This window comes from Sus scrofa, chromosome 4 (assembly GCF_054392235.1).
Source record: "Sus scrofa isolate SSC_HxYL_T2T_F1_AM1 chromosome 4, Sscrofa_HxYL_maternal_Yorkshire_Landrace_v2.0, whole genome shotgun sequence".
Classification (NCBI taxonomy): domain Eukaryota; kingdom Metazoa; phylum Chordata; class Mammalia; order Artiodactyla; family Suidae; genus Sus; species Sus scrofa.
Window position 1 is genome coordinate 101,718,613 of NC_139386.1, and position 25,214 is coordinate 101,743,826.

Consider the following 25,214-nt stretch of genomic DNA (forward strand, 5'->3'; position numbering starts at 1 on the left):
TTCCATGTTTGCACTGGAGAACATGGATTGTTTCTCGGGTAACCTAGTCTTTCCTGTTGTTTTATTTGTTATTCAGTTTTCCTCAGTCTTTCCTGATTATTTGCTTACTATTCTTATTTTCCATTCTTATTTTCCTGTGGTGATTTGTGATTTAACAAAGTTATAACAATAATATAATAAAAATTTCATCCTGAAGGACTTTTCCCTATTCATATCCAACTTAATTAATATATAGTGTTTATCTACTAACTAGTCACAGTAAACTTTAGAGTTAGGATTTTAATGAGGTTTATAGAAGTTAGACATATATTATTCTTGATCAAAAGAAACCCAGCTGTGAGTTTTGTCCTTGACTTTAGAAACTTTTAACAGTAGCTAGCTAAGTTGATTTGTATTTTCTCATACTGTTTCCCTGCCAAGGACACTTTGAAGATAGACACTAGTCTGAAGACAAAAATTGTTATGTTTGTGGCCTCTTCAGGTTGTGGGAATGGCCGGCCATGAGATGGTTTGTGCTGGGTCTCCTCTTTCCCACATGATATGCTACACCTGTTTGTCCTTGAATTTGTCCTAGTTAAGTTAAAGATTTTAAAAACATGTGATGTATTGCTACTGTACCATGTGATCAAAAAACAAAGCCTAAGAGTTAACCAATGTACTTTTAACACTATGATGTAATCTGTAGTAAAAAACTGTCTATATAATCAACCACTTATGCCAATAAAATTTGAGCAGTCTAGCGCCCTGAAAGAAGGGACAAAGAGGCTGTCTCCGTATGTACATTCGCCTACGCTGTGCATCTCTGATTGGGATGTATACTCCCTGGCCGCCGGAGCTGGCCTCCGGCAAGACAACTCTACTCCTTAAGAAGTTCTTAAGAACTAAAATCTGCTTGGTAGAAAGTTTCAACCATTGACTCTAGTTCTATTCTCTAGCATAACATAAAATAAGGAACTCAAGATAATGGAGACAGTATAGGCTCAAAGACTTTTAGTCTAGAAGAGTTTCAATTCTGACTCAGGCTTTGCCATTTGCCATTTACTAGGTTCATGACCATACACAAGTTACTGATAACTAACAGCTTTAACTTCCTTATCTGTTAAAAGAGGATAATAACTACCTAAAAGGAAGATGAGGATTATGTAAGACAGGCATGTAAGCTCCTGACATGTCATTAGTATTCAATGAATATTAGTTCCTTTTATCCTCTCCTACTCCATTCCTCATTCCCATTAAAACCCTTCAAATATTTGAAAACAGCAATTCTTCCTCCCCTAAGCCTTTTCAATCCAGACTTGAACATAATTAGTTTCCTTGAACCATTTCTCATGAGACTGGCTCCTGAACCCTGGTCAGGGAGATATATTACTTACTCTACTTAAAACACTCCAGTGTCAGAGTTCCCATCATGGCTCAGCAGAAACAAATTGGACTAGTATCCATGAGGACACAGGTTCAATCCCTGGCCTCACTCAGTGGGTTAAGGATCCGCCATTGCCATGAGCTGCAGTGTAGGTCAAAGTCATGGCTTGGATCCGGTGTTGCTGTGGCTGTGGTGTAGGCCAGCAGCTACAGCTCTGATTCGAACCCTAGCTTGGGAACCTCCATAATTCCACAGATGTGCCCCCCACCTCAAAAAAAAAAAAAAAACACTCCAGTCCATGGCATAGTGTCTGAGAAATAGTTGGTACTCAGGGCATGTTGACTGATCAGAATTAAGATGACCAGGAATTCCAGTCGTGGTGCAACGGAAACGAATCTGACTAGTATCCATGAGGATGCGGGTGCAATCCCTGGCCTCACTCAGTGGATCAGGAATCTGGCGTTGGCATGAGCTGTGGTATAGGTTGAAGACGTGGCTCAGATCCTGCATGGCTGTGGCTGTGGTGTAGGCTGGCAGCTATAGCTCTAATTTGACCCCTAGCCTGGGAATCTCCATATACTGTGGGTACAGACCTAAAAAAAAACATTTTAAAAACAGAATGAAGATGACCTTCCCATGCCAATCCCAATTCTCAGTAGAAGTCTTCTCCTTTTAGGGGAATGCTCAGAAATATTGTTTATAGGCAGAAAACATCAACACGGATTTTTCACCCCATCATTCAGCTCCCTTATACTTGCCTTGTTTATCAGGAAGTTCAGAACAAAGTTTTGCTCAATATCAATACTTGCCTTAATCTCAGTCTTCTCATATCATTATCCCCATTCCCACCCCTCCATTATCTTGATCTTTGTCTTTTACATTGGTTTACATGGATCTATTTCTAAAATCCTTTGCCAGCTTACCATCTTAGGCTCTTTCCTACTTCTCCTCAGCTTAATGTCTCCCTCTCCCCTTTACAGAAAGAGCATGGTATGGTAATATAAATGCTCATTTCTTTTTCTTTTTTTTGTCTTTCTGTCTTTTTTTTTTTTTTTTAGGGCCTCACTCGCGGCATATGGAGGTTCCCAGGCTAGGGGTTGAATTGCAGCTGTAGCCGCCAGCCTACACCACAGCCACAGCAACTCGGGATCTGAGCCATGTCTGTGACCTACACCACAGCTCAGAGCAATGCTGGATCCTTAACCCACTGAGCAAGGCCAGGGATCAAACCTGCAACCTCATGGTTCCTAGTTGGATTCATCAACCACGGAGCCAAGACGGGAATTCCCAAAGCTCATTTCTAAGCTCCTTGAATTACAAAAGTGCCTTTAAAGAGTAGATATAAATCACATTTCAAAAATAGCACAGCTTAGGTAAGCAAAGTTCTGCACACTCAGCCAGAAATCTTTTTTTTTTTTTTTCCTAATTTTGCCTTTGGGTAAGAAGAACAGAGCATTAAAACACTCCAATCAACTGTTATCTCCACTTCTGTCACATGGCTAAATGGCGCCTCTATTTTTAAACACATGATTGATACCCATCTGTCCAGGTTGGGTCAAATACAGTCCATCCTGTGGGCAGAGAGAGGAATCAGATGACTTCTAAGGTCCCTGCCAGCCCTATGATTTGTCAAACAGAAATGTAATTGTGTCCTTAGATTAAAAAGAAAGTCAACACCACCCCAAAGATTCCTGAAAACTATAAACTGCAAAAGTCAGCAAATGAAACAAGACACCGCTTCCCCGTCTTTGAATGAATCTGAAACCAATACTTAACTGAAGCTGCCTAAAGAAGGAAATAAAATAAGACAAGCCGAGAGCAGAGAAGGAGAGGAGACTGGGTTTGGCGGTGATGAATCAGGGCATCAGACCAGAGGGTGTCTCCTTCCTAAGTGTGCAATTAGAGACCCAATAAAAGGTTTCAGTGCCTTCTGTCAGCGCACAGCCCGCTGCCCACATTCCACTTGCTCTCACTCGTGAACAAGGTAAGTCTCATGGACTATCTTCTTGAGCACACTTTGGAACTCGGCTGCTGCTTTGCTTATGTGTGAGATTGTATAAGGATTTCCGAAGAAACACACTCTAAGTCTAGATTGGCCCCTATTAATGCTACTAGACATGGAGCTCCAGCCACCCAAATGCATTCCTTGCTTCGGGAACTTTGTTGATCATTTTCTTTTTTAAAAAAAATAGAAACTGTATTACATAGGCATGAATACTATTTAATAAGACACTGGAGTCAGACCTATATTAAAATGAAAATATAAAGTCACTTAAATAATGGGCAATAATTGAGGGCTTGAGACTCTTTTGCCATTCACTTTACAGCACCATGTTTTCATGGTAAAACAAAAAACAAACAAACAAACAAAAAAACATGCTTCTTGGCCTGGAGGTTGATTTTCTTGGTGTTACTTCTCTCTCCTTTGGAAGCTTTCCAAACTTAAAAGTTATACTTTCCTATACAAAGGAGCTAGACTGGGCCAAGGTGGAAGGAAACCATTCTCAAATGATGCTGAAAGGATTAGTCCCACTCTCTTGGCTTCATTTGTGCATTTTAATACTTACATTTGAGGGTTTCTTCCACTCTCCTTTAGCAATAAAGCTTCTTCTGAACACATAGGTGTTCCTATTTTCTGCACGGTGGGGAGAAGTATCTCTTCCTATAGCTATCTGTGCTACATCTGATCTCACCACATTATCTAGTACAAAAGTAAATCATCCCTGAAGTTAAGATAGACTATTTTAAGATAAAGAATAGAGTAGATGATGCCAGAGGAGTGGGGGTGGGGAGACAGAAGGAAGGCCAATCTTGGTTATCTCCTCCCTGAAGAACCCAAGCTAGGAAATGTGCTTTGTTTGTTTTTTGTCATAGCCTCCTGACTCTGAAAAGATGCCTCGGCTCCTGAGAGATGTGCTCTGTGTCATCGAGACCTTCCACAAGTATGCCAGGGGGAATGGTGATGAGGCAGTTCTGACCTGCAGAGAGTTGAAACAGCTTATCCAGGGCGAGTTTGGGGAAAATCTTCAGGTGAGGCGCTTGCAGAACTGTGGAAATTCTTCTCCACTTGCCCTTTTTCCAGACTCCAATCAAGATGGACACAAGTGATCCCTCCTTGTTTTACATCTGGTTATCAGGTCTCAGCACGCGCTGACTTTTGAACAACTTTTGTTCAGTCTCAGCTCCCTACTCTGTGCAATTGGTTAGTCACTCTTCTAGGAAAAAATGAGGTTTTCCTTACTGGGACTACTGCTTCAGCCAAGTAGGCTTCCAAGAGGAGCCATGAGCCAGGATGCATCTAAAATACAACTCACCAGGTCCCATTGTGGCTCAGTGGGTTATGAACACAGCTAGCTCTCTGATGCAAAAATGATAACCAGAATCAACAAATTCTTACCATTGGGGAAATTTCACCAATTCATGAGGAATAAGGTCAAAAAAAAAAAAAAAAGAGGATTCTTGAAAGACATGCAGACACTCAGGGCATTTGACCATATTTAAATAGTCTGATTTCTCACTGTGTTTTCATGCAGCCTCCTGTCATCCATGCTATAGACAGAGACTTGAATCTTCAGGATATCGACAGCAATGACACCATCAGTTTTGATGAATTTGTTCTTGCAATCTTCAGTCTGTTGAACTTCTGTTATCTTGACATACAATCATCACTAAACTCAGAACCAAGACAAGTGTCTACACTAGGGGAGAAGCCAGATGATATGGATCTTCAAGTAACCAGTGTAACTGGCCAGCAGAAAGAGGGACTTTCACCAACTCAAAAAAAAGTTGTGATTCCTTCAGTAATGGCATCATCACCTCAGCTTGGCCCTAAAGAAGGGGGAGCAGTTGAATATAATAGGGTGGACCCACAGGGAGATACTACAACTCACAAACTGCCAATAAAAGCATCTGAGCACAGTGACCCTAAGGACCAACACCTGGAAGGAGGTGAACAGAGCCAGGAAGTGGCCCAAGATGTACTGTCAAGAGGAAACAGTGGGGCCCAACTTGAGACAAAGAAGCCAACAGGATCAGCACAGAACAGCAGTCTCATAAAGCGGGAGGGGCAGGATAAAGAGATTCTCAGGGAGGGAGATAAGCCAGTCAGGGAGCAAAGTGACACTAAGACAAGAGAAGAGTTCAGAGAACAGGAAGGGAAATTGGAAACCCAAAATCATCCACTGGAAGAAACAAGAGAGAGGCCATCTAAAGATCAGGAAGTCGCAGGAGAGAAGGGTGGTAAGGACCACTCTAAAACACAAGAACTGCCACTGCAAAGAAAAGATGAGCCCCACTCAGACTATGTTGACCTGTCAGAACAAGCTGCTGCCCAGAAACCATTTCAGACACAGAAATCTACTGATCCTGAGGATGACAGTGGAACAGCTGAGAGTCAAGAACCAGAAGAGGATGCTAGTAGGATGCTACCTGAGACAAAGAATTTAGCTGAACCTGAGGATGATGGTAGAACATCCGAGACCCAAGAACCACCAGTACAAGAAAAAGAATATGAAAAAAAGGACATGCCACTCCAAGGTGACAGCAGAAATGTTTCAGAAACACCCACTGTTAGAGCTGAAAGGAAAGAGCTAAGAGGCCCTGAGGTCCATCAAACAGCAGGGCAGAAAGAAAGTGAGAGAAGAACTCAGTCACCAGTGCTGAATGGCCAAACAGAGGATGGGAAGTACTGGGAGCTCCAGGAATCATCATCAAAAGAAAAGAATGCTGAAGAAGATTCTAAGACACAAGAGTTAAGCTCAGAAGGAGGAGATCAGAAACATTCTGAAATTGAAGGAGCAATCAGCCCAGAAGAAGAGGCAAGACACGCTGAAGAAAGCACAGTAGAAGCACTTGAGAGCAGCAAAAATGCCTCTGCAACAGAAGGGATACCAGGAGCAAGAGAAAGAACACAGGAGTTGACACCACTTGGGAAACAGTCTGGAGAAAAAAATAAGAGGGTGGCCAAGACTCATTACAAGCCAGTCAAGGAGAATGATTGCTACCAAGGGGAGGATCCTGAGCCAAAAGTCACACAGAATGGTGAGGGGTCTTCTGAAACCCCCAGCAGCCTGACTCCAGAGAGTGGTGAGAGCAGCTTAGAGACAAGTGACCTGCCTGTACAAGGGGATTCCCAGAGTCAAAAAGATCCACCCGGAGCATCCGAGCAAGGAAGTCACAATAATAACCCAGACACCCAGAAACAGGTAGCACTAGGTGAGAAAAACAGATCTCAGGAGGCAGTAGTGCTGGCAGTCAGAGAGGATGAGCAGCTCACCCAGGAACAGGTGTGGCCTGTTGGAGAAGAGCACAAGAGCCAGGGCTCAGGGACCAAAGGCCCAGGTCCAGCTGTGGAGCCCGACGGACACCCAGATAACAACGAAAAGACCCTGGAGACAGAGTTCCCAGATGCCCTGAATGCAGGCTTTGCTGACCAGCTTCCTGTAAGGCAGCTTTCTTCAGAGAAAGACAGCAGAAAAGAGCCAAAGGTCCAGGGCTCAAGTACCAAAGAAGAGGAAGACGGAGCACCAGAGGCCCTAGTTAAAAATCTGGATGAGTATAGTTCAGTCTCCCCAAAGGAACCTGCAGTGCTGGAGGGGAACGAATGCCCTCAAGAGCTTCTTCTAGCCAAGAACGTGCATGATTCTTCAGTCCCTAAATCAGGGCTTAAAGAGAGGATGCAGAGGGACCAAGAGCTCTATTCTGTGGAGAGGGTTGCAGTTCATTCTAGTGCACTGTACAAGTACCTGCAAGAGAAGATACTGCAGCAAATAGACATAACCCAAAAGAAGCATCGAGATCAAGCTCAGACAACCAGTGTATCAAGCCCAGAGCTCCGCAATGACCAGATCAGTGCATTCCTCACCAATGAAATCTCAGATTGTCCTGCCTTTTTCACTGGCAGCCAAGCACTGCAACAGTGCACCAGGGAGCTTCTGCTTGATGAGGATCCTGCCGATGCACAGCTAACAGCAGCTCCCCAGGCCCTGGAAGATAAGCAGAGTCACCCTCAGAGAGAGGAACTAGAACCACAAAGAGAAATAAGCACCCCAAAGCAATGAATCATTGTTATTATCCCAGGAGAAGTTCCAAGGAACTTCATACATCTGAACATGCCCCAGACTTCTCCCTTCCCAATCACCCTCAACACTTACTCTCACACATTCAGATGAAGATTAATAAACCTTTAAATTCCCTGCCTAAATTCCTACAGGAGCAAATAATAAAGTATTCAGCAGCAGGAGCCACCACCAAAGAAATGTCAAAACAAACATCCTACCATATGATGCTACTTCCATGTGCCAAAATGGACTTTCTCATGAGACCATTTATCACAATTTACTTGTCACTAAAAATTAGAAAAATCCTGTCCAAATCTTTAACAGATGACAAATTCTTCAATTGATTCATTGGCTTTTTATAAAGTGACAATAGAAAGTATAAAACTCTGGGAGTTCCGGATGTGGCACAGCAGAAACGAATCTGACTAGTATCCATGAGGATATGGGTTTTATCCCTGGCCTTACTCAGTGGGTTAAAGGATCCAGGGTTACCGCAATCTGCAGTGTAGGTCACAGACAAGGCTTGGATCCCGCATTGCGGTGGCTGTGGAGCTACAGCTCTGATTCGACTGCCAGCCTGGGAACTTCCATATGCCGCGGGTGCAGACCTAAAAAAAAAAAAGAAGATTCTGCAATACTATCTTACAATCATAAAATATCTTAAATTCATAGATGTGGATTATCGTGTTTCATGGCATTTCCTACACAGATTTCAAGCTTATCATAAAATTTTATCCCTCAAAATACTCTGTTATCACCATAACTTAAAACAATTATGATTTTCTAGCACCCAATTAAAGTAGATGAATGACTCTGCTCCTCTCTAGATGCAACTAAATCTATGCCATTAGATTCATTCATTCATCTATTCATTCAACAAATTTTCATTAATTCCCACTACTTAACACATCCCCATCATAGTTTCTGGCTCAAATAAGCAATCAGAATAATTACGGAGGAGAGAAAGAATACAAAAAATACATAAAGTATGCGTGATTCTATAAGAAGCTCTTGTAACCAGACATCCACTGAGTCTACAAAATGCTTATCTATATGGTTTGCTGGGAGCATTGTATTAAAATTAACAATTACTGAGCAATACCTTTTGTTCGTTCATTTTTTTCTTTCATTCTCCATCTACTGATTAGAAACAAAAACAATCTTAGTAATTTGTGTTTTTTAAAGTGACTAATTAAAGGACGATGATCACAGAGCTTAGCAATGGCCTAGGAAAAGAATAAAATCATTATCACATAATGTTTCCTGCAGCCAAAATACTCCATCTCCATTGCATTCTGCCTTCAAGGCTCAATTCTCTTCCACTTCAACACGCACCTCTACAAGAATCTAGAATTCCCCTATACTTCCTCTCCCTCCAACATTTCCAGCAATTTTCATCCTACTTCAAACATGGATGAATATCCCTATCTAAAAAAATCCTCTTAAATGAGCAAGAGACATGAAACAATTCACAAAAAAGAAAAATATATACTACAGCATAAATTAATCAGCCTTTTTGGGCAAGCACCTTGGCAATATGTATGGGGGACCATGAAAATGACAAAGGTCATTAACAGAAGAAGCCACACAGATGGCCAATAAGTATATAAAATCCTCACTAGACTTCAAGGAAATGCAAATTAAAAATAGGGGTTTTTGCTCATCAAAGTAGTGTAAGTTATTTGTTCGTTTTTAATAACCACACAGTGAAACTGAGAGTGTACAGAAAGAGTAACTCTGAAACACAACTGATAGGTGTATAAATGACTACAATCTTTCCAGAAGACAATTCAATAATATGCTTAAAAGCATTTTAAATAGTTCTCAGAAACATAAGGAATTACCAGGAGATAGGGAGGTTTATGAAGATTTATCCAGAAATATGTCATAGCATGTTAAAGATAACAAAAAAATAGAAATTACCTAAATATCCACCATCTTTACAGAAATGGTTAACTAAATTATGGTTACTAGATACTATGAAACGCCAAAAACCATTAGAAATTATGCAGTAAAATGTTATTTAATTAAATGAGGAAGGATTCATAAGATACTAAACTTTCAATGATTATAAAATAGTGGATAGAGTATGACTCCAATCAAAGATTAATAGATGAATAAACAGAGACCAAAATCTTTACAGTAGTTATCTCTAAGTAGAGCAACTACAAATTACACTTATCTTCTGTCTTGAGGTATTCATTTTCTAAATTTTTTATCATGAAAATATAATATATTTGCAATCAGAAAAACAAACAAAACAACCAATTAATAACTTTTAATTATTTAATCCTATTATTTCTAGCCTCAAGAAATAATCTAAAATAGACAAAAAGTTTCCTCACAAAGATGTTCACAGCATCACTGCTACTATGGAGAACGCCTTATGTGAAACATGACAACATTCTATGCTTATAGCATGATATCAACTATATATGAATACATATTATATAAAAATATATTTATAGGAGTTCCCGTCGTGGCTCAGTGGTTAACGAATCCAACTAGGAACCGTGAAGTTGTGGGTTCGATCCCTGGCCTTGCTCAGTGGGTTAAGGATCCGGCATTGCCATGAGCTGTGGTGTAGGCCGGCAGCTATAGCTCCGATTAGACCCCTAGCCTGGGAACCTCCATATGCCGCAGGAGCGGCCCTAGAAATGGCAAAAAAGACAAAATATATACATATATATTTATACATATTAAATATATGACTTTAATACATATTATATATACATTCTACACACACACGCACACAAGATGGAGAGGAAATTCTCCTAAGTACCTACAATATTCATCTCCTCGTGACAGACTGACTTTTTCCCCTTCTTTATAAAGTTCCCAATTTTTAAATTTTTTATGCTAAGAGTATTTTATTTTTCTAATTGAAAGGAATCCAAAAAAGCAGTAATAATGGTTTAAAAATATTCTCTTCACATTTTAGCAATCAATCATTTTAGCAATTATTCTCTCCCTCTTTCTGACAACCTTTCTGTTCTTAACACAGGGAGATTTTTTTTCCACCATCCTACAAAAATTCTTCCTTTGAGGATGACATTGCCCTTTACCTGACAAGGCTAAAGACCTCTCATCTCGGTGATTTGGGCAGGTGACACTGATGACTGACCCTCCTGAAACACCTATTTCACTGGTCTTTCCCTCCTCTCTGTGGATTTTTCTCATCCAGTTCTCATGATTGTGAGCTGTTTGTTTGTTGCTTTTTAGGGCTGCACCTGTGGCATTATAGAAGTTCCCAGGCTAGGGGTCGAATAGGAGCTGCAGCTGCCAGCCTACACCACAGCCACAGTAATGCCGGATTCCTAACCCACTGAGGGAGGCCAGGGATCAAACCTGTATCTTCATGGATACTAGTCAGATTCGATTCTGCTGAGCCGCTATGGGATCTCCCAATTGTGGGTTCTTTAAAAAGACTTTTATTTTTCTTGATTTTCTCCCTTGGAGAACCTATTCTTGACCCAAGTTATTACTGTCCTTTGTACACTGATGAGGCTCAGTTCACCTTGTTCACATATGATTGCCCTCCTCCAGCCCAGTCTATGAAAATGTTCACATCACTCCTGAGATTGCCAACCACTCCCTAATAACCTGGCTTCTCTTCTCAATTCCCCTTACTCTGTCCTTCTCCCTATCCCATTCTCTGAGGTTTCAAAGGCAAAAACTTTGGAATCATCATTTGCCTTGTCTCTTCTATCCTCCGTATCTAAGCCCTTATAGCATCTCAATAGAGTCTTCCTTAAACCTGCTTTCCAGGTCCAGCTTTCATTCTCCAATCCCTATAGGACTTCAAGGACCTTCCACCAAAAATAAAGTCTCTCCTTCCCTTTTACTGAATGTCTAAATCCTGCCCATCCTAGGAGACCCAACTTCAATGCTTCTTCATTCATTCATTCCAAAATTTTTATTTAGGAATCCATGTTGGTTCCAAAAATTGGGTGAAGCATTAGAGGTACAGCAATGATAAAACAAATATGTACTCCTTATCTTGGAACTTTGTATCCTAATGAGGGAGGGGAGAGACAAACAATAAAAAAGAACAACAATAAATAAACAATATAATTCCAGGTAATAAAGCTGGATAGTGTGATAGAGAGGGGCAAGGGAGCAGAACGGCAGAGGCTGGAAGAAATGCTGCTGTTGAGTGTCACTTTAACCCATCCTGATGCCCACAGCAAAAGGGATGTTGTCCTCCTCTGAACTCCACAGTCTTTACTTGTTTGCTTTTTCACTTTTTAAAGTTTTATTGAAGTATAGTTGATTTACAATGTTGTGATAATTTCTGCTATACAGCAAAGTGATTCAGTTATGCACACATCCATTCTTTTTCAGATTTTTTTCCCATATAGACCGTCACAGACTATTGGATAGAGTTCCCTGTGCCATATAGCAGGTCCCCGTTGAGCAGTCATTCCATATACATAGTCTTTACCTGTGTCTCTTTTTTTTTTAAATTTACAATGATTTGTGTGCTTATCTTTGCTTTCCTCTAAGACCATCAGCAACTTGATGGCAAGGTCAGAAGCTACACATCTTTCTATCCTTTATTAGCATGGAGCTTAGCACCATATATGTACTAAGATTTCAATAAATGTTTGTTGAATAAGTAAATAAATATCAACATCATTGCAACAGTCTCCTAGCTAGCCCTCCTACTTCCTATCCGTCCCTGTTTAATCACTCATGAATTTTGCAAAACATCATTTTCATCTCATCTCGCCCTGTTTAGGACCTCTCAGTAACACCTTACATTTTCTTACAGGCCACATCAAGTATAAATCGGTAGGAGTTCCAGATGTGGCTCAGTGGGTTAAGAATCCAGCATAGTGTCCGCGAGGATATGAGTTCAATCCCTGGTCTTGCTCAGTGGGTTAAGCAAGCTGTGTTGTAATCTGCAGATGTGGCTCGTATCTGGCATTGCTGTGGCTGTGGTGTAGGCTGGCAGCTTCAGCTCCAATTCAACCTCGAGCCAGGGAACTTCCATATGCCGCAGGTATGGCCCTAAAAAGAAAAGAAAAAAAAAAGCATAAGCTGATAAAAAAAAAAAAAACTCTCTATAATCCAACCCTCTAATTATAATTTACCACTATTTTCTTTGGAAATGTTGCTAAGTACATCAGATTGGTCATCTAATTGTCTTTTAACCTTCACCTTGATCATTTAAATCTTACTCTACGATGTCAACAGGTACATTGTTGGAATTAAAAGAATTTCGTTTCATTTAAACGTATTTATTAAGCAGTCACTATGTGCCAGGAACTACAATGGGCATTGAACATGCCCTGGTGAATGGAACAGGCATGGTGCCTCCCTTATGAAGGATACAGTCTGCATAAGACAACTGAACTGTAAAGTCCTGCAAAGAACTGTTCAAAGGCAAGATGTTAGTCATATTATTACCTCCATCTCCATGCCTCCACTCTTGTGGTTCACCTTCCCTGAAATGTACTTCTATTTTCCTTCTACTTCCTCAATTATACCTGTCCTTAAAGCCCTAGAGTAAACCCTACCTCTGCCAGGGAGCTCACACTGATCCTTTAACTACTATTATCATTCACCAACCTGCATCACCCAGATTAATAATTTAATACTTACTGGCTAGTATTACTCACTAATTGTTCTCTGAGTATAATTTCCCCAAAATAAACCACTGGCAAGAAGGAATAATTCTTATATTCTAATACTCCACGTGTCCTTGGGCAAGTTACTTAACCTCTCTGACCCCAGCATCTGCCTTTATAAGATGTCATTGTAATATCTCACAGGGCTACTGTAAAGACTTTTTTTTAAAGAAGAATATACAAAGAATGCCCTTAAATCAATGAGTAAAAGACATATATTTTCTTAAAAAAAAAAGGTGAAAGACATAAACAAGCACTTCAGAAAAAAAGATATCAAAAAATAAAAAGGTATTCAACCTCATGAGATATCAGGGAAGTGCAAGTTACACCATAGTGAGAACCACTCATACATACGAATATCTGAGACTAAAAAGCGTTAATATCAAGGGTGTGCAAAAAGTAGAGCAACTAGAACTCTCACACTGGTGCAGGAGCATAAATAAATATGGTAATCTTTTGAGAGAACTGTAGGGCAGTACTGACTAAAGCTGAGCATATGCAAAGCCTATGGCCAAGTAATTCCACCCCGGTATATAACCTAGGAGAAATGGACCAAAAGGCAAGTTCAGAAATATTCACAACAGCATTGTTTGTAACAGCCCCAAAGAGAAGATAACCCAAAAGTTCATCAACTGAGAATCAACCAATAATTTTCACTATATTCATATAAAGGACTACTATACTGAACACTGAACAAGAATTACAGCCAGTGTTCAGCAAGAACACTGAAAGAATTGCAGCCTGTTATCTGCAGCATAGTGACTATGGTTAATAATGTAGTATTGTATATTTTAAAGGTGCTAAGAGACTAAATCTTAAAAGTTCTCATCACACACACAAAAAAATCATAACTATATGTGCTGATGGGATTTACTGTGGTGACATGGAGATATCAAATCATTACATTGCATACCTGAAACTAATACAAGGCTATATATCAATTCTATTTCAATTTGGAAAAAAAGAATTACAGCCCCATGCCACAGCATAGAAGAATTTCTTTTTTTTAAAGTTTGATATTTGGCATATGGTGGCATAGGGAGGTTCTCAGGCTAGGGGTTGAATCGGACCTGCAACTGCCAGCCTATGTTCACAGCCACAGCAACGCAGGATCTGAATTGTGTCTGTGACCTACAGCACAGCTCATGGCAACACCAGATCCTTAACCACTGAGTGAGGCCAGGGATCAAATTCACATCCTCCTGGATACTAGTTGGGTTTGTCACCACTGACCCACAATGGGAACTCTTAATTGAAGTACAGTTGATTTATAATGTTGCAAGTGTACAGCAAAGTGATTCAATTATACACATAATACTGTAAATATACATTATTTTTCACATTCTTTTTCATTATAGGTTATTATAAGTATTGAATATCGTTCCCTGTGCTATACAGTAGGTCCTTGTTTATTTTACATATAATAGTGTGTATCTGTTAATCCCAAAGCCCTAATTTATCCCTCACCCTCCTTTCCCCTTTGGTAGCCACAAGTTTATTTTCTATGTCTACGAGTCTATTTCTATTTTGTAAATAAACTCATTTGTATCATTTTTTTTTAGATTTTACATAGGAATGTTAATATATGATATTTTTCTTTCTCTATTTGACTGACTTCACTCAGTATAATAATCTCTAGGTCTATACATGTTGCTGCAAATGGCATTATTTCATTCTTTTTTATGGCTGAGTAATATTCTATTATATGTGTAAACCACATCTTCTTTATCCATTCCTCTGTGGATGGGCATTTAGATTGCCTCCACGTCTTGGTTATTGTAAATAATGCTGCTGTGAACATTGGGGTGCGAGTATCTTTCTAAATTAGAATTTTTGTCTTTTCCAGATATATGCCCAGGAGTAGGATTGCTGGATTATATGGTAACTCTATATTTAGTTTTTTAAGGAACCTCCAGGAGTACCCGTTGTGGCACAGTGGTTAATGAATCCGACTAGGAACCATGAGGTTGCGGGTTCGATCCCCAGCCTTGCCCAGTGGGTTAAGGATCTTGCTGTGAGCTGTGGTGTAGGTTGCAGATGCGGCTCGGATCCTGAGTTGCTGTGGCTCTGCTGTAGGCTGGTGGCTACAGCTCCAATTAGACCCCTAGCCTGGGAATCTCCATATGCCTTGGAGCGGCCCTATAAAAGGCAAAAAGACAAAAAAAAAAAAAAAAAGGAACCTCCATACCGTTCCCCAAAGTGGCTGCACCAATTTAAATTCCCACCAACAGTGCAGAAGGATTCCACTGCATAAACGAATTTCATAAATACGATATTGAGCGAAATATAAAACCAGACAGAAAAATTCATACTGAAAGACTGCATTTACATAAAGTTCAAACAGAGGAAAAACTAATCTAAGGTATTAGAAGTCAGGATAATGGCACCACTAGAGAGGAGGGAGGGGTTGAGTATGTGCAAGAGAAGAATTTCTAGGGCACTGGTTATACTCGATTTCTTGATTTGGGTGGAGGTTACAGGGGAGTGTCTACTTTGTGATAATCCATCAAGTATACACTTATGACTTAGATGTTATACTTCAATATGAAAGTTTGTTTGAACAGAGCAAATGGACTAATATACATGAAAGTACGTGACCAGCAAACTACCTGACATGAGTAAGTGCTTAATACTATGTATTTGCTATTTGCCATTGGACCTAGAGTAGTAAGTACCAAATCCCCAGGAGGCAGTTTGTTCATCTATCAATTCAACCACTGATCACCTAGTGAACTATATACACAGGGTATACAGTGATGAACAAAACAGGCATAATTCTCGACCTCATAGAGTGTATAGTCTGAAAAAGGAAGAGAGTCATTTTAAAAATTAATACAAAAAAAGCATAATTACGAACTTCAATAAGTGCCATAAGAAAAAACCAATAGGGAGAACTAATTTAAACCGAGGGGTCTCTGAGAAAGTGACCTGGCTTCATGATTGGTCACTGAATCCTAGAACAGCAAGGTTGCCCCACAAAGCACTTGATCTATACCGATCAAGGAGCATTATTTCTACTAGCTAGCATGGCAAAGTTTAATAAAAATTCACGCTTCTCCCTCAAAATGCCAGGAGAAAAGTGAAGAAATGAGGAATACAGGCAGAATGGAGTAGGGATTAAGGACACAGACTCAGGAATCAGACTGTTCCCAGGTTACAGTCAATCCTAGGTCTCTCACTCACTTACAGCATAGTCCTGGGCAAGTTACTTAACCTCTCTGTGCTTCTGTTTATACATTTATTAAAAGTGTTGCATAAACTCTCAGGAAGTTCACTAACTAGTCCTAGACACAGGTTAGGAGCCCCTCTCCAGGGTTTCCTGAACGTTAGAAGAGGAGGTCAGCTCACAGTCTATAGGAAAGCTGAGTGAGACCCAGAGAAGTTAGGTGACTTGCCCAAGGTCACTCAGTCCTTGTTGGGAAAGGCAGTCTTGTGCTTGCAGTCTTTCAACCTCCCCTTGGCCACATACGCATGGGCCTTGGGCCTCGAAACTTCCTTACCAAGAGATAAAGAGCTGACAAGCCTGTACTGGATTATCACCTTGTGTGGGACCATCTTTCCCTGTTTCAGATTCAGTGTGTACTCCTTTGTTCTATTTAAACATGTTTATCATGACGTGCTTATCTGGCTCACTGCTATATCTGTTCCCCGGAAGGAGGAGACAAGGCCTTGCCTTCTGTGGCACAAGACGGGTACATGTGAGCCAGTGGCCCTTTGTCAGCTGTCAGAGCCAGGACTGGGCCACTGGCTTCATAAGTTCCTACTCTGAGCTCCTTCCAAATCTCCAAATCTCTGATTTTGGCCCCCTGAGCCCAGGATACATCAACTTACTTCATTGTTAGATCCCCAGGAGAACATTCATGTCTGGACCCACAAATCTAAATGGTACACAAATCAAAACAGAGTCATCTAAAGAAAACAGCTGAACAGAGGCCACCTTTCCCCTCCAGTGAAACAGCTCCCTGGTCAGGAAACACCCACCATGCTGAGTCATGACTGCACCTGGGTGCCACCAGGGGTTGTGAGGATCCACTGAAGGTGCCCCTACCCTGAATAGTCGCCCTGATCAAAGCCTTCAACAGGGCAGGAGCATCAGTTTCCCAAGGCCAACCAGAATCACCTCATAATTAAATCTAATACCTATTCTACTGGCCCCACTGATCCACATGAAAGTACACGCTGCTTTCAGTCCTCCTGACACTGATTACACAGAGTGCAGTAGGTCAAGGATCCTGCTAATCAAGAGGAAGAGTGGCCTTGTGACCTATCTCCCTGCAGAGATGTGTGATCTTTATCCAGGTGAGAAGACTGATATGGCACCTTGGTTTTCGCAACATCAACCTGCCTGATACCTGCCCTTCCGGTTGGTAGACTATGAGGATCCAACCTCCACCACACTGCCCTTCAGAGGGAGAACCAGGACACCGGGCTCATCCAGGAGGAAGGACATGTAAAGGACCCAACTGCAGTTTCCAACAGCCAAACCCACCCTGTTCTTAGGGTTAATTGGACCCCACCAGGAGTTGCCATCCTGATCAGTCAGTCAATAAACAGTTATTGACCACACACTGTGGCTCCACTTTTAGCAACTTTTAAGCTTTTTGTGGAACCATGGTAGGGTATGGAAGAACAAATAAATAATTACTAATGGAAACCATCTCAAGTTGTTGAGAAGAACAATAAAATCTGGTCTGTATGCCCACATAGCTGACAATATAATCAAGGAGAGAAGACAGACTCATGAAACAGCTAGAGAACACACAGTTAAGGGGTGATGGCCCAGGTAAGACCATCATTCACCTCTTGCCAGGTGCCTCAGGACAGCCTGGCTGGGCACAGCACAAACGATCGGTGTAAAAATTATTTAAAAGGGTAAGGCGGTAGTTAGAATCGCTAACTCATTCACTCAACAAATAACTGCTGCTTGTCTACAACCTAGTAGGCACTTTCTAGGTGTTGAGAATAGAGCAGTGAACAAAACAGACCAAGTCCCTGCCTGCATGGAGCCCACATTTTAGGGAGAAAAATAGAAAATAAACAAAATAGCAACTGTATAATATGTTAGGTGCTATCAGTGATAGGGAAAGTAAAAAGCAGAGTGAGGGAGGAGGCCGGGGAAGTGAGAGGGTTGCCATGTAAAGAGGGAGATCGTGTTCAAGGAGCAAGAAGGAAGGCAATGTGGCGGGAAGAGGGAGCAACGCTGGGCACAGAGGGAGAAGATGAGGCCAGAGGCAGTGCAGCCACAGTCCATCATATCACCAGGGAAGGCTCCTAGGAAAGGATGGGGTTCAGCCAGAATGAAATTAAGCTGGTTGCTCTCAGGCCAAAGGGGACACCATGAACAAAGCCTGGGAGGCAGGGAGGAGTGCAGGAAGGGTATGGTGCCTGGGGAGCCTAGGGTATGACGTCAGATTCCAGATGAGAGCAAACACGAGGGAGGCTTGAATGGTGGGAGCAGCCTGTGGTGACCACCAGGCACAAACTGTATTTTTCAGGAGCTTTTCAGAAAGCACTCAGGCAGGAGCGGAAACCCCAAGCACTGTCCTTTCTGCTAGGACCCAATATGGCCCTGTCCTCCAGGCACCGTTTTGAAGAAAGAAAAAAAAGTAAAAAGAAAATAGAATGGCTTGATGAAAAGACAGAATTCCTCCATATGTGTCTGGGGGCACACGTTGCCTACAGGAGCCATTACACTCACAAGAGCGTTAAGGCTGTTCCAGAAACTTCCAGAAAATATCACAAACATTTTCCCCTGCTCTCTATACACCACTGAAGAAGAAACAGAGGAAAGTTCTAGAGCCAACGCCGAGGTTGGCTGACTAGGTACAATCACCTCTGAAGGGAAGCAAACGAAGGACAAGTGTCCTCTTTCACGACTGCTCTGGAAAAGCAGAACCTGAAAACGCCCGGGAGGCATGGTCAGTGACTCCTGAGGCAGGTGAAGAGACGGCTCAGGGATTCTTCCATGACAATCTTTCCCTTCTTTGAAGAGAGTGTGAATAAATGTTAACCCCTCTGTATCAAGCTTAAAGCTTCAACGACTGTCAAAGAAGTAGGTGGTTTTGAAACTTAGAATCTGGAACTCTTCCTAGCCTTGTTCCTAACTCTACTGAAGTAAAATACTGTATAATCATTTCTCTCAAACAAGTTTTTGATTAATCAATTTCCCACCCCCACTCCCCCCCATCTCTCTCTCTCTCTCTCTCTCTCTCTCACACACACACACACACACACACGCACACACACGCACACACACAGAGTTTCCCAGAAGCATGTCCTGATACATAAGAAAAGTCAGTTAGTAGTTCCTGTCATGGCTCAGTGGTTAATGAACCCAAATAGTATCCATGAGGATGCAGGTTCAATCCCTGGCCTCCCTCAGTGGATTAAGGATCCAGCACTGCTGTGAGCTGTGGTGTAGGTCACAGATGTGGCTTGGATCCTACATTCCTGTGGTGTAGGCCAGCAGCTAGAGCTCCAATTCGACACCTAGCCTGGGAATTTCCATAAGCCTATGGTTGCAGCCCTAAAAACAAAAAGCAAAATAAAAAAATTCAGTTAAATGTCATTGTTGTTTGGTCACTGAGTTTATTATCTTCTTCCAAGAAAGACAGAAAGGACAAGAGTTTTCCGGTTTTTCCATTTTCTGATCAAGAAAAGCTTGATTGAGCTGAGCAAGAACACATCAGGGACCTCAGAGTCCACCTTGTGCCCCCAGTTCATTACTAATTGTGAGCGTGTTTGGGGGAGTCTTAAACTCTATAATTACCGGCCCAAGTGTATTTAAAAGAGCCTCATTCAGGTAGAACAAATGCTTCACGTCTAATCATGCCAAACCCTGTAATAAACATAATAACTGAGATTTGTACAGAGCTTTCGCTCAGATGAGCTTAAACCACATCACAGTACAGCATTTCCTCGAGCCACACAGTATCCTAGTGACACACCCAGGACATGATGACCACCTGATCTTGCTACGGAGGCTCAGAGAGATTTCGTAAGTCATCTGAGTTTGCACAGCAGGCAGAGTCAGAATGGACCCTGGGGTAGCCGCCTCCAGCCGTGACTCACCCAATGACCACGCTTCTCCCACCGGGGGGCCTGCTGCCTTGACATGCCCTGGTCATGTCCTCTTGTCTGCACCTCCACTGTGGACACTGCAGGGTGCTTCTTTCAGGCAGCGCCACTGACAGATCTCAATGCTGAGGGGCCATGGCTACATCACCAGAAGGTTGTCATAGCAGAGCTATTCTTACACCATTTGGCCATGGACTCTGAGTGGGGAAATGTTCTCATCATAGAAGCAGTGTGTGGGGTGGTATTATGGGAAAAGCACAGGCTCTGGCAGGAAGCAGTCTTGGGTTGAAACCCGCCTCCCTGTTGTGTGGCAGGTTCTTCCCCGGCCAGGGCAGGTAGAGTGGGCATCCAGGAAATGTCACTTTCCCTGCTGATGGCAAGAACTGGACAAGTCAGCGTCCAGTGTGCTTTGCTTTTACTTTCTCTGATAGAAAATAAGAAATTTTGGATCAAGGGGATGCAAAAGAAGACCCGCACAAATGGAGATTTCAGATACTCTGGAATGAATCTGATGGGGGTGGGGAGGTGGAAGAGACAGAAGGTAAGAAAGGAGCAGGAAAAACAGAAAAAGATTGAAGGGTTGAAAGGAGGGAAAGAGAGAAGGACGACAGAAAAGAGGTCACCAGAAAATGAGAGAGAGAAGAGAAAAGCAAGGAGATCCCAGGCATTAGATAATCCAAACGCAGAAAAGAAGCTCAGCAGAACACATGCATTAGCAACAGTAGCCCCTAGACCACACGCAAAACCCAGAGGCAGCAACAGCCTACGCCACAGCCACAGCAACGCCAGATCCAAGCCGGGTCATGCAACACCGGTGGAGCCTTAACCTGCAAGGCAAGGCCAGGGATCGAACCTGTGTCCTCATGGATGCTAGCTAGATTCGTTTCTGCTGAGCCACGAAAGGAACTCCCATTCTGTGGAAATTTTGACCCTCACCTAAAAATGAACATTTTGGAAATCCTCTGTGAATCAGGCTCTGTGCTAAGACACACCATTAAATACTTAACTAAGCTTTGCCTCCCCACCTGTAAATGGCCCCCTGTAGGTTTTTCTCACTATCCAGTTTTTTTGACGATAAACTGAGGCCCGAAGCAGTAATGAAAACTAACCTGTGTTTTTGCTGGCTGTCCAGAGTCACTCAGATATGTGGAGATTGGACAAAACCACCGGAGTGCAAATGGTTACCAGGCTGACTGAAGAGTCCTTCTTCTGCTGGGCTTTATATAGTCTCAGAGGGACCCCTGGGAACTTCCCTCCTGCTAACTTCATCATCGTAACCTGGTCACGGGGGATCCAATCCCCAAGACCCTGGTTGGATCGAATGTTTTATTGGGTGTTTACTCTTCCTTCCTTTATCTCAAATGTATCTATCTGAAAAACAATATGCTATAATTCGGTCTTTGCCATTCCTAGAATGTATAAAAGATACGCGTATAACTATATAAGTTTAACAATACATACTATGTTTAAAATAATGATGTACAGGTTGCCAGTGGGAGAGGCTATGCCTGTGGGGGGAGGGGGGCAATGAACATGTGGGAAATGACTGAATCTTCTGCTCATTATTGTTGTGAACTAAGAAGTGCTTTAAAAAATAAAGCTTATTTTCTTTTATTAAAAAAAAAAAAAAAACAGAGGCAGCAGGCCTGGCTGCCAAAGACTGATTTACCAAGAGGGTGCAAAGACATTTACCCAAGGACGATTCCTTTAAAAGCAAGAATTATCTGTATTACTGTTATTACTCAACCCAAAGATGGCAACTAATGACCAGAGGAAGCCCATTCATCAGGCCCCTGCCCCTAGCACGCAGGACAACCTGCTCCCCCGTGGTCACAGGCGGGTGGGTGGCATGAGGACTGGGGGGAGGGGGTCAGGCCTCCCTCATCCTCCTTCAGTCGCTAGAAAACATTTCAGCCCATGCCTGAGGGCCCTCTGAATATGGGCATGACAGAGGTTCCAACACAAATTCAAAAATAGTGAAATATTATTATGGAATCAAATATTTGGAATACCTTCTTACAAAAGCTTTTTTGTTTCATTTTTTTAAAAATAAATAATATACTTTTGGCATTTGCTGAAAAAAATCACCCAGGGCCATGGGCATGTTCAGGAGAGAAACAGTAGAACTGACATTTCGTGTTTTTGTTACAGACTCTGGGAAAAAAATTCAAAATGTCTTTACTACATTAATATACGAAGCCACAAAGCCACATAAGTGACTTAAACCAAATTAGAGGTACAAAGATTTGGGATCCAGGCCCACGGCTACTTTGGGAAAACAACCACCTCCTGTGGCCTCAGTATTTCCTTTAGTGAAATGGAGATAAAAATATCTGCTCCTGGAGCTGTTTTCAAAATCAAACTAGCAAAAAAGGAACTGTCAAGCTCCTCAGAAAATACAGTTCTTATCAGTTTGTCATAGCCACAAGGCAACTGATACAGTTTACCCTGTAGCTATTAGGATTAATAAAGACTAGCTATCTCTAAGAAAAGTCTGCAAATTTTCTTCAAAAAAGATAAGTGGAAATTATTTTGACTGTCATAAAAGATTCTATAAGAGTGCATCCACCCATACATAATTTCTTTATAAACCAAGGAACAATTTGTAAGCTGGTGAAACTGAAAAGGGTTTTTAATAATAATGAAAAATCTTCCTTCTAGATTTATGATAGTCAAAGGGAACAGAACCTAATAGAAATGTTCCTGGGTTTTATAGAATTGGCGAAATTCTAGAAAAGCTGTGAAAGTTCAATGGACTGGTCCACTAACTTGGCAGCTCGCAGACTCTCTCCTGGGTCCAAACTGCTGTGATCATCAAAAAAGAAAAGTATTATCAGAGTTCCCATCGTGGCACAATGGAAACGACTCCAACTAGGAACCAGGAGGTTTGGGGTTTGATACCTGGCTTCGCCTAGTGGGTTAAGGATCCGGTGATGCCGAGAGCAGTGGTGTAGGTAGAAGACATGGCTCGGATCTGGTGTTGCTGTGGCTGTGGTGTAGGCCGGCAGCTGTAGCTCCAATTGGACCCCTAGCCTGGGACCCTCCATATGCCGTGAGAAGCAGGAAAAAAAAAAAAAGAAAAGTATTATCTTCAATGCAGTGTGAGCACCTTATGCTTTGACCGCATTTGGACACAGAGAGACGGGTCACAAGGAACAGAGGTGAGAGGAACATTGGTGAGGGAACAAGCCAGATGGGAGTTAAGACAGGCCAGATTTGTGTGGCTCATCACATGAGAGCAAACATCTAATGTAATCAAATCCTTCAGCCCCAACACAGACAAATCAAATGTGCTGTTGAAAACTAGGAAAGAGACCTCGTTTAGGACTGAAATGGCTCAAATTTAAGAATCAACATATTTTACCTCCAAGAGATGAACATATTGTTGGTTCACAGAGTTTTTCTTGAGAGCAATTTAGCATCTTGTCAACACACTCTGGTGGTGCTATGGCCTTATGGTGAGTGTGAGACGTAGCTGTCCCCTGGGGGCCAGGCTGAGAGAATGCAAAATAGGAGTGGTATTCAAGGAAATGCTGAGATTAAAAAGCCCAACGGAGAAGAAACAGGTGGAATGCAGTTTGGCTGGCAATGAATCAGTCCATCACACACCACGGGTGTTGTCTGCAAAAGATTTCTGGCTAAAAGGTGCAATTAAAACCCCTATATAAGCAAACCCAGTATTCTACATGCTCTCAGCTGAGTCCTCCATTTTCTTGGCAACTTAGGTAAGTCCTCAAGAAAAAAATTCTATTTCTGTTTTTATAAGTTTCCTTTTCTTGGTACTCTTACATAGACAACTAAACTCTGCTGTTGTAATTTTGCCTTTCTGGAGCATTCTATGACATTGCCAACAATGACAGGTCCTTATTAGGAAAAGAGGGGCAAAATCCTAGTGGGTTTTGCTTAAAAGCTATTGTTTTGAGAATACTCCTCTATCATCTTCAGGAAGGGTGGCCTCTGAAGGACACTTCCTGCCTTGGTCTCCAACCACTGCTACATGTACATTATTGGACTTTATTGTGCTACTCTGTACCTCCTCCTCCAGGCATCAAGTTCCTTGAAGAAAGGAACGGTTTCTTATTCCTCTCACATTTCTAGAACACACCACAGCAGTGGCACCAAAGAAATAGTTAACAGATGCTAGTTGAACCAGTTAATTCATCACTATTGCTGTCACGTAAACTTCTGGCTGCAAAAGACCTCAGAGGTCAGGTGGCCAGCAGTTCTAGAAGCTGCATTGGAATCAGCCAGGAGCTTTTTAAATGTAGAGTCCAGGGTCCCACTACATACCTCCTGAGTCACTATTTCTGGAGGTGGAACCTGGAGTCTTTATTTCTCTAAAGTTTCTCCTGGTGATCCCACAGTAGAGCAATGAGTGGGAACCACAGATCTAATCCAACAAAGCACTCCAACTAGGAATCATTCACTGGCTCCTGTATCCATGCATAAAACACTTACTGAACGTCTATTATATTCTAGACACTAGGATAAATATAAAATAGAGATGATATGGTCTGGCCCCTCACAGAACAATCTTTAAAGAAGTCAGAGGAGTTCCTGTCATGGCTCAGTGGAATTGAACCCGACTAGTATCCATGAGGATGCAGATTCAATCCCTGGCCTTGCTCAGTGGGTTAAGGAGGCCAGGGATTGCCCTGAGCTGAGGTGTAGGTTGCAGACTCAGCTCGGATCCCGCATTGCTGTGGCTGTGGCATATGTCGGCAGCTGTAGCTCCAATTCGACCCCTAGCCTAGGAACTTCCATATGCCATAGGCGTGGCCCTAAAAAAATTAAAAATAAAACAATAAAGGAGTCAGATAAAAAACAAGCAATTAAAGTACAATGTGATATATATCATAACAGGGTTAAGTACAAAGAAAAAGACAATTTAATGCAGATTGATTCTCTCAACCTGCATTTTACTCCCTGGCTCAGGCAGTACAGTATCAACAGCCCTTTGCGACCTTCCCATCAGCACTATCCACACACTAGATGTGGAAGCAGAGGCAGTGCCATCTTCATTCCAAGTGATTTCTATGCAGAGCATTCATGGATACAGAAGCAAGGGAGCCTGTTCAGTTT

The 25,214-nt window shown here is 42.0% G+C and overlaps 1 protein-coding gene across 1 annotated transcript; it reads left to right on the top strand.

The window, feature by feature from the left end:
* The first annotated feature begins 4,243 nt into the window (after nt 1-4,243).
* On the top strand, nt 4,244-8,521 carry TCHHL1 (trichohyalin like 1). The gene is made up of 2 exons (XM_021089838.2): nt 4,244-4,393; nt 4,897-8,521. Exons 1-2 carry the CDS (start codon nt 4,256-4,258, stop codon nt 7,420-7,422), a joined length of 2,664 nt encoding a protein of 887 aa, XP_020945497.1. The 5' UTR covers nt 4,244-4,255; the 3' UTR covers nt 7,423-8,521.
* Nucleotides 8,522-25,214: the final 16,693 nt, after the last annotated feature.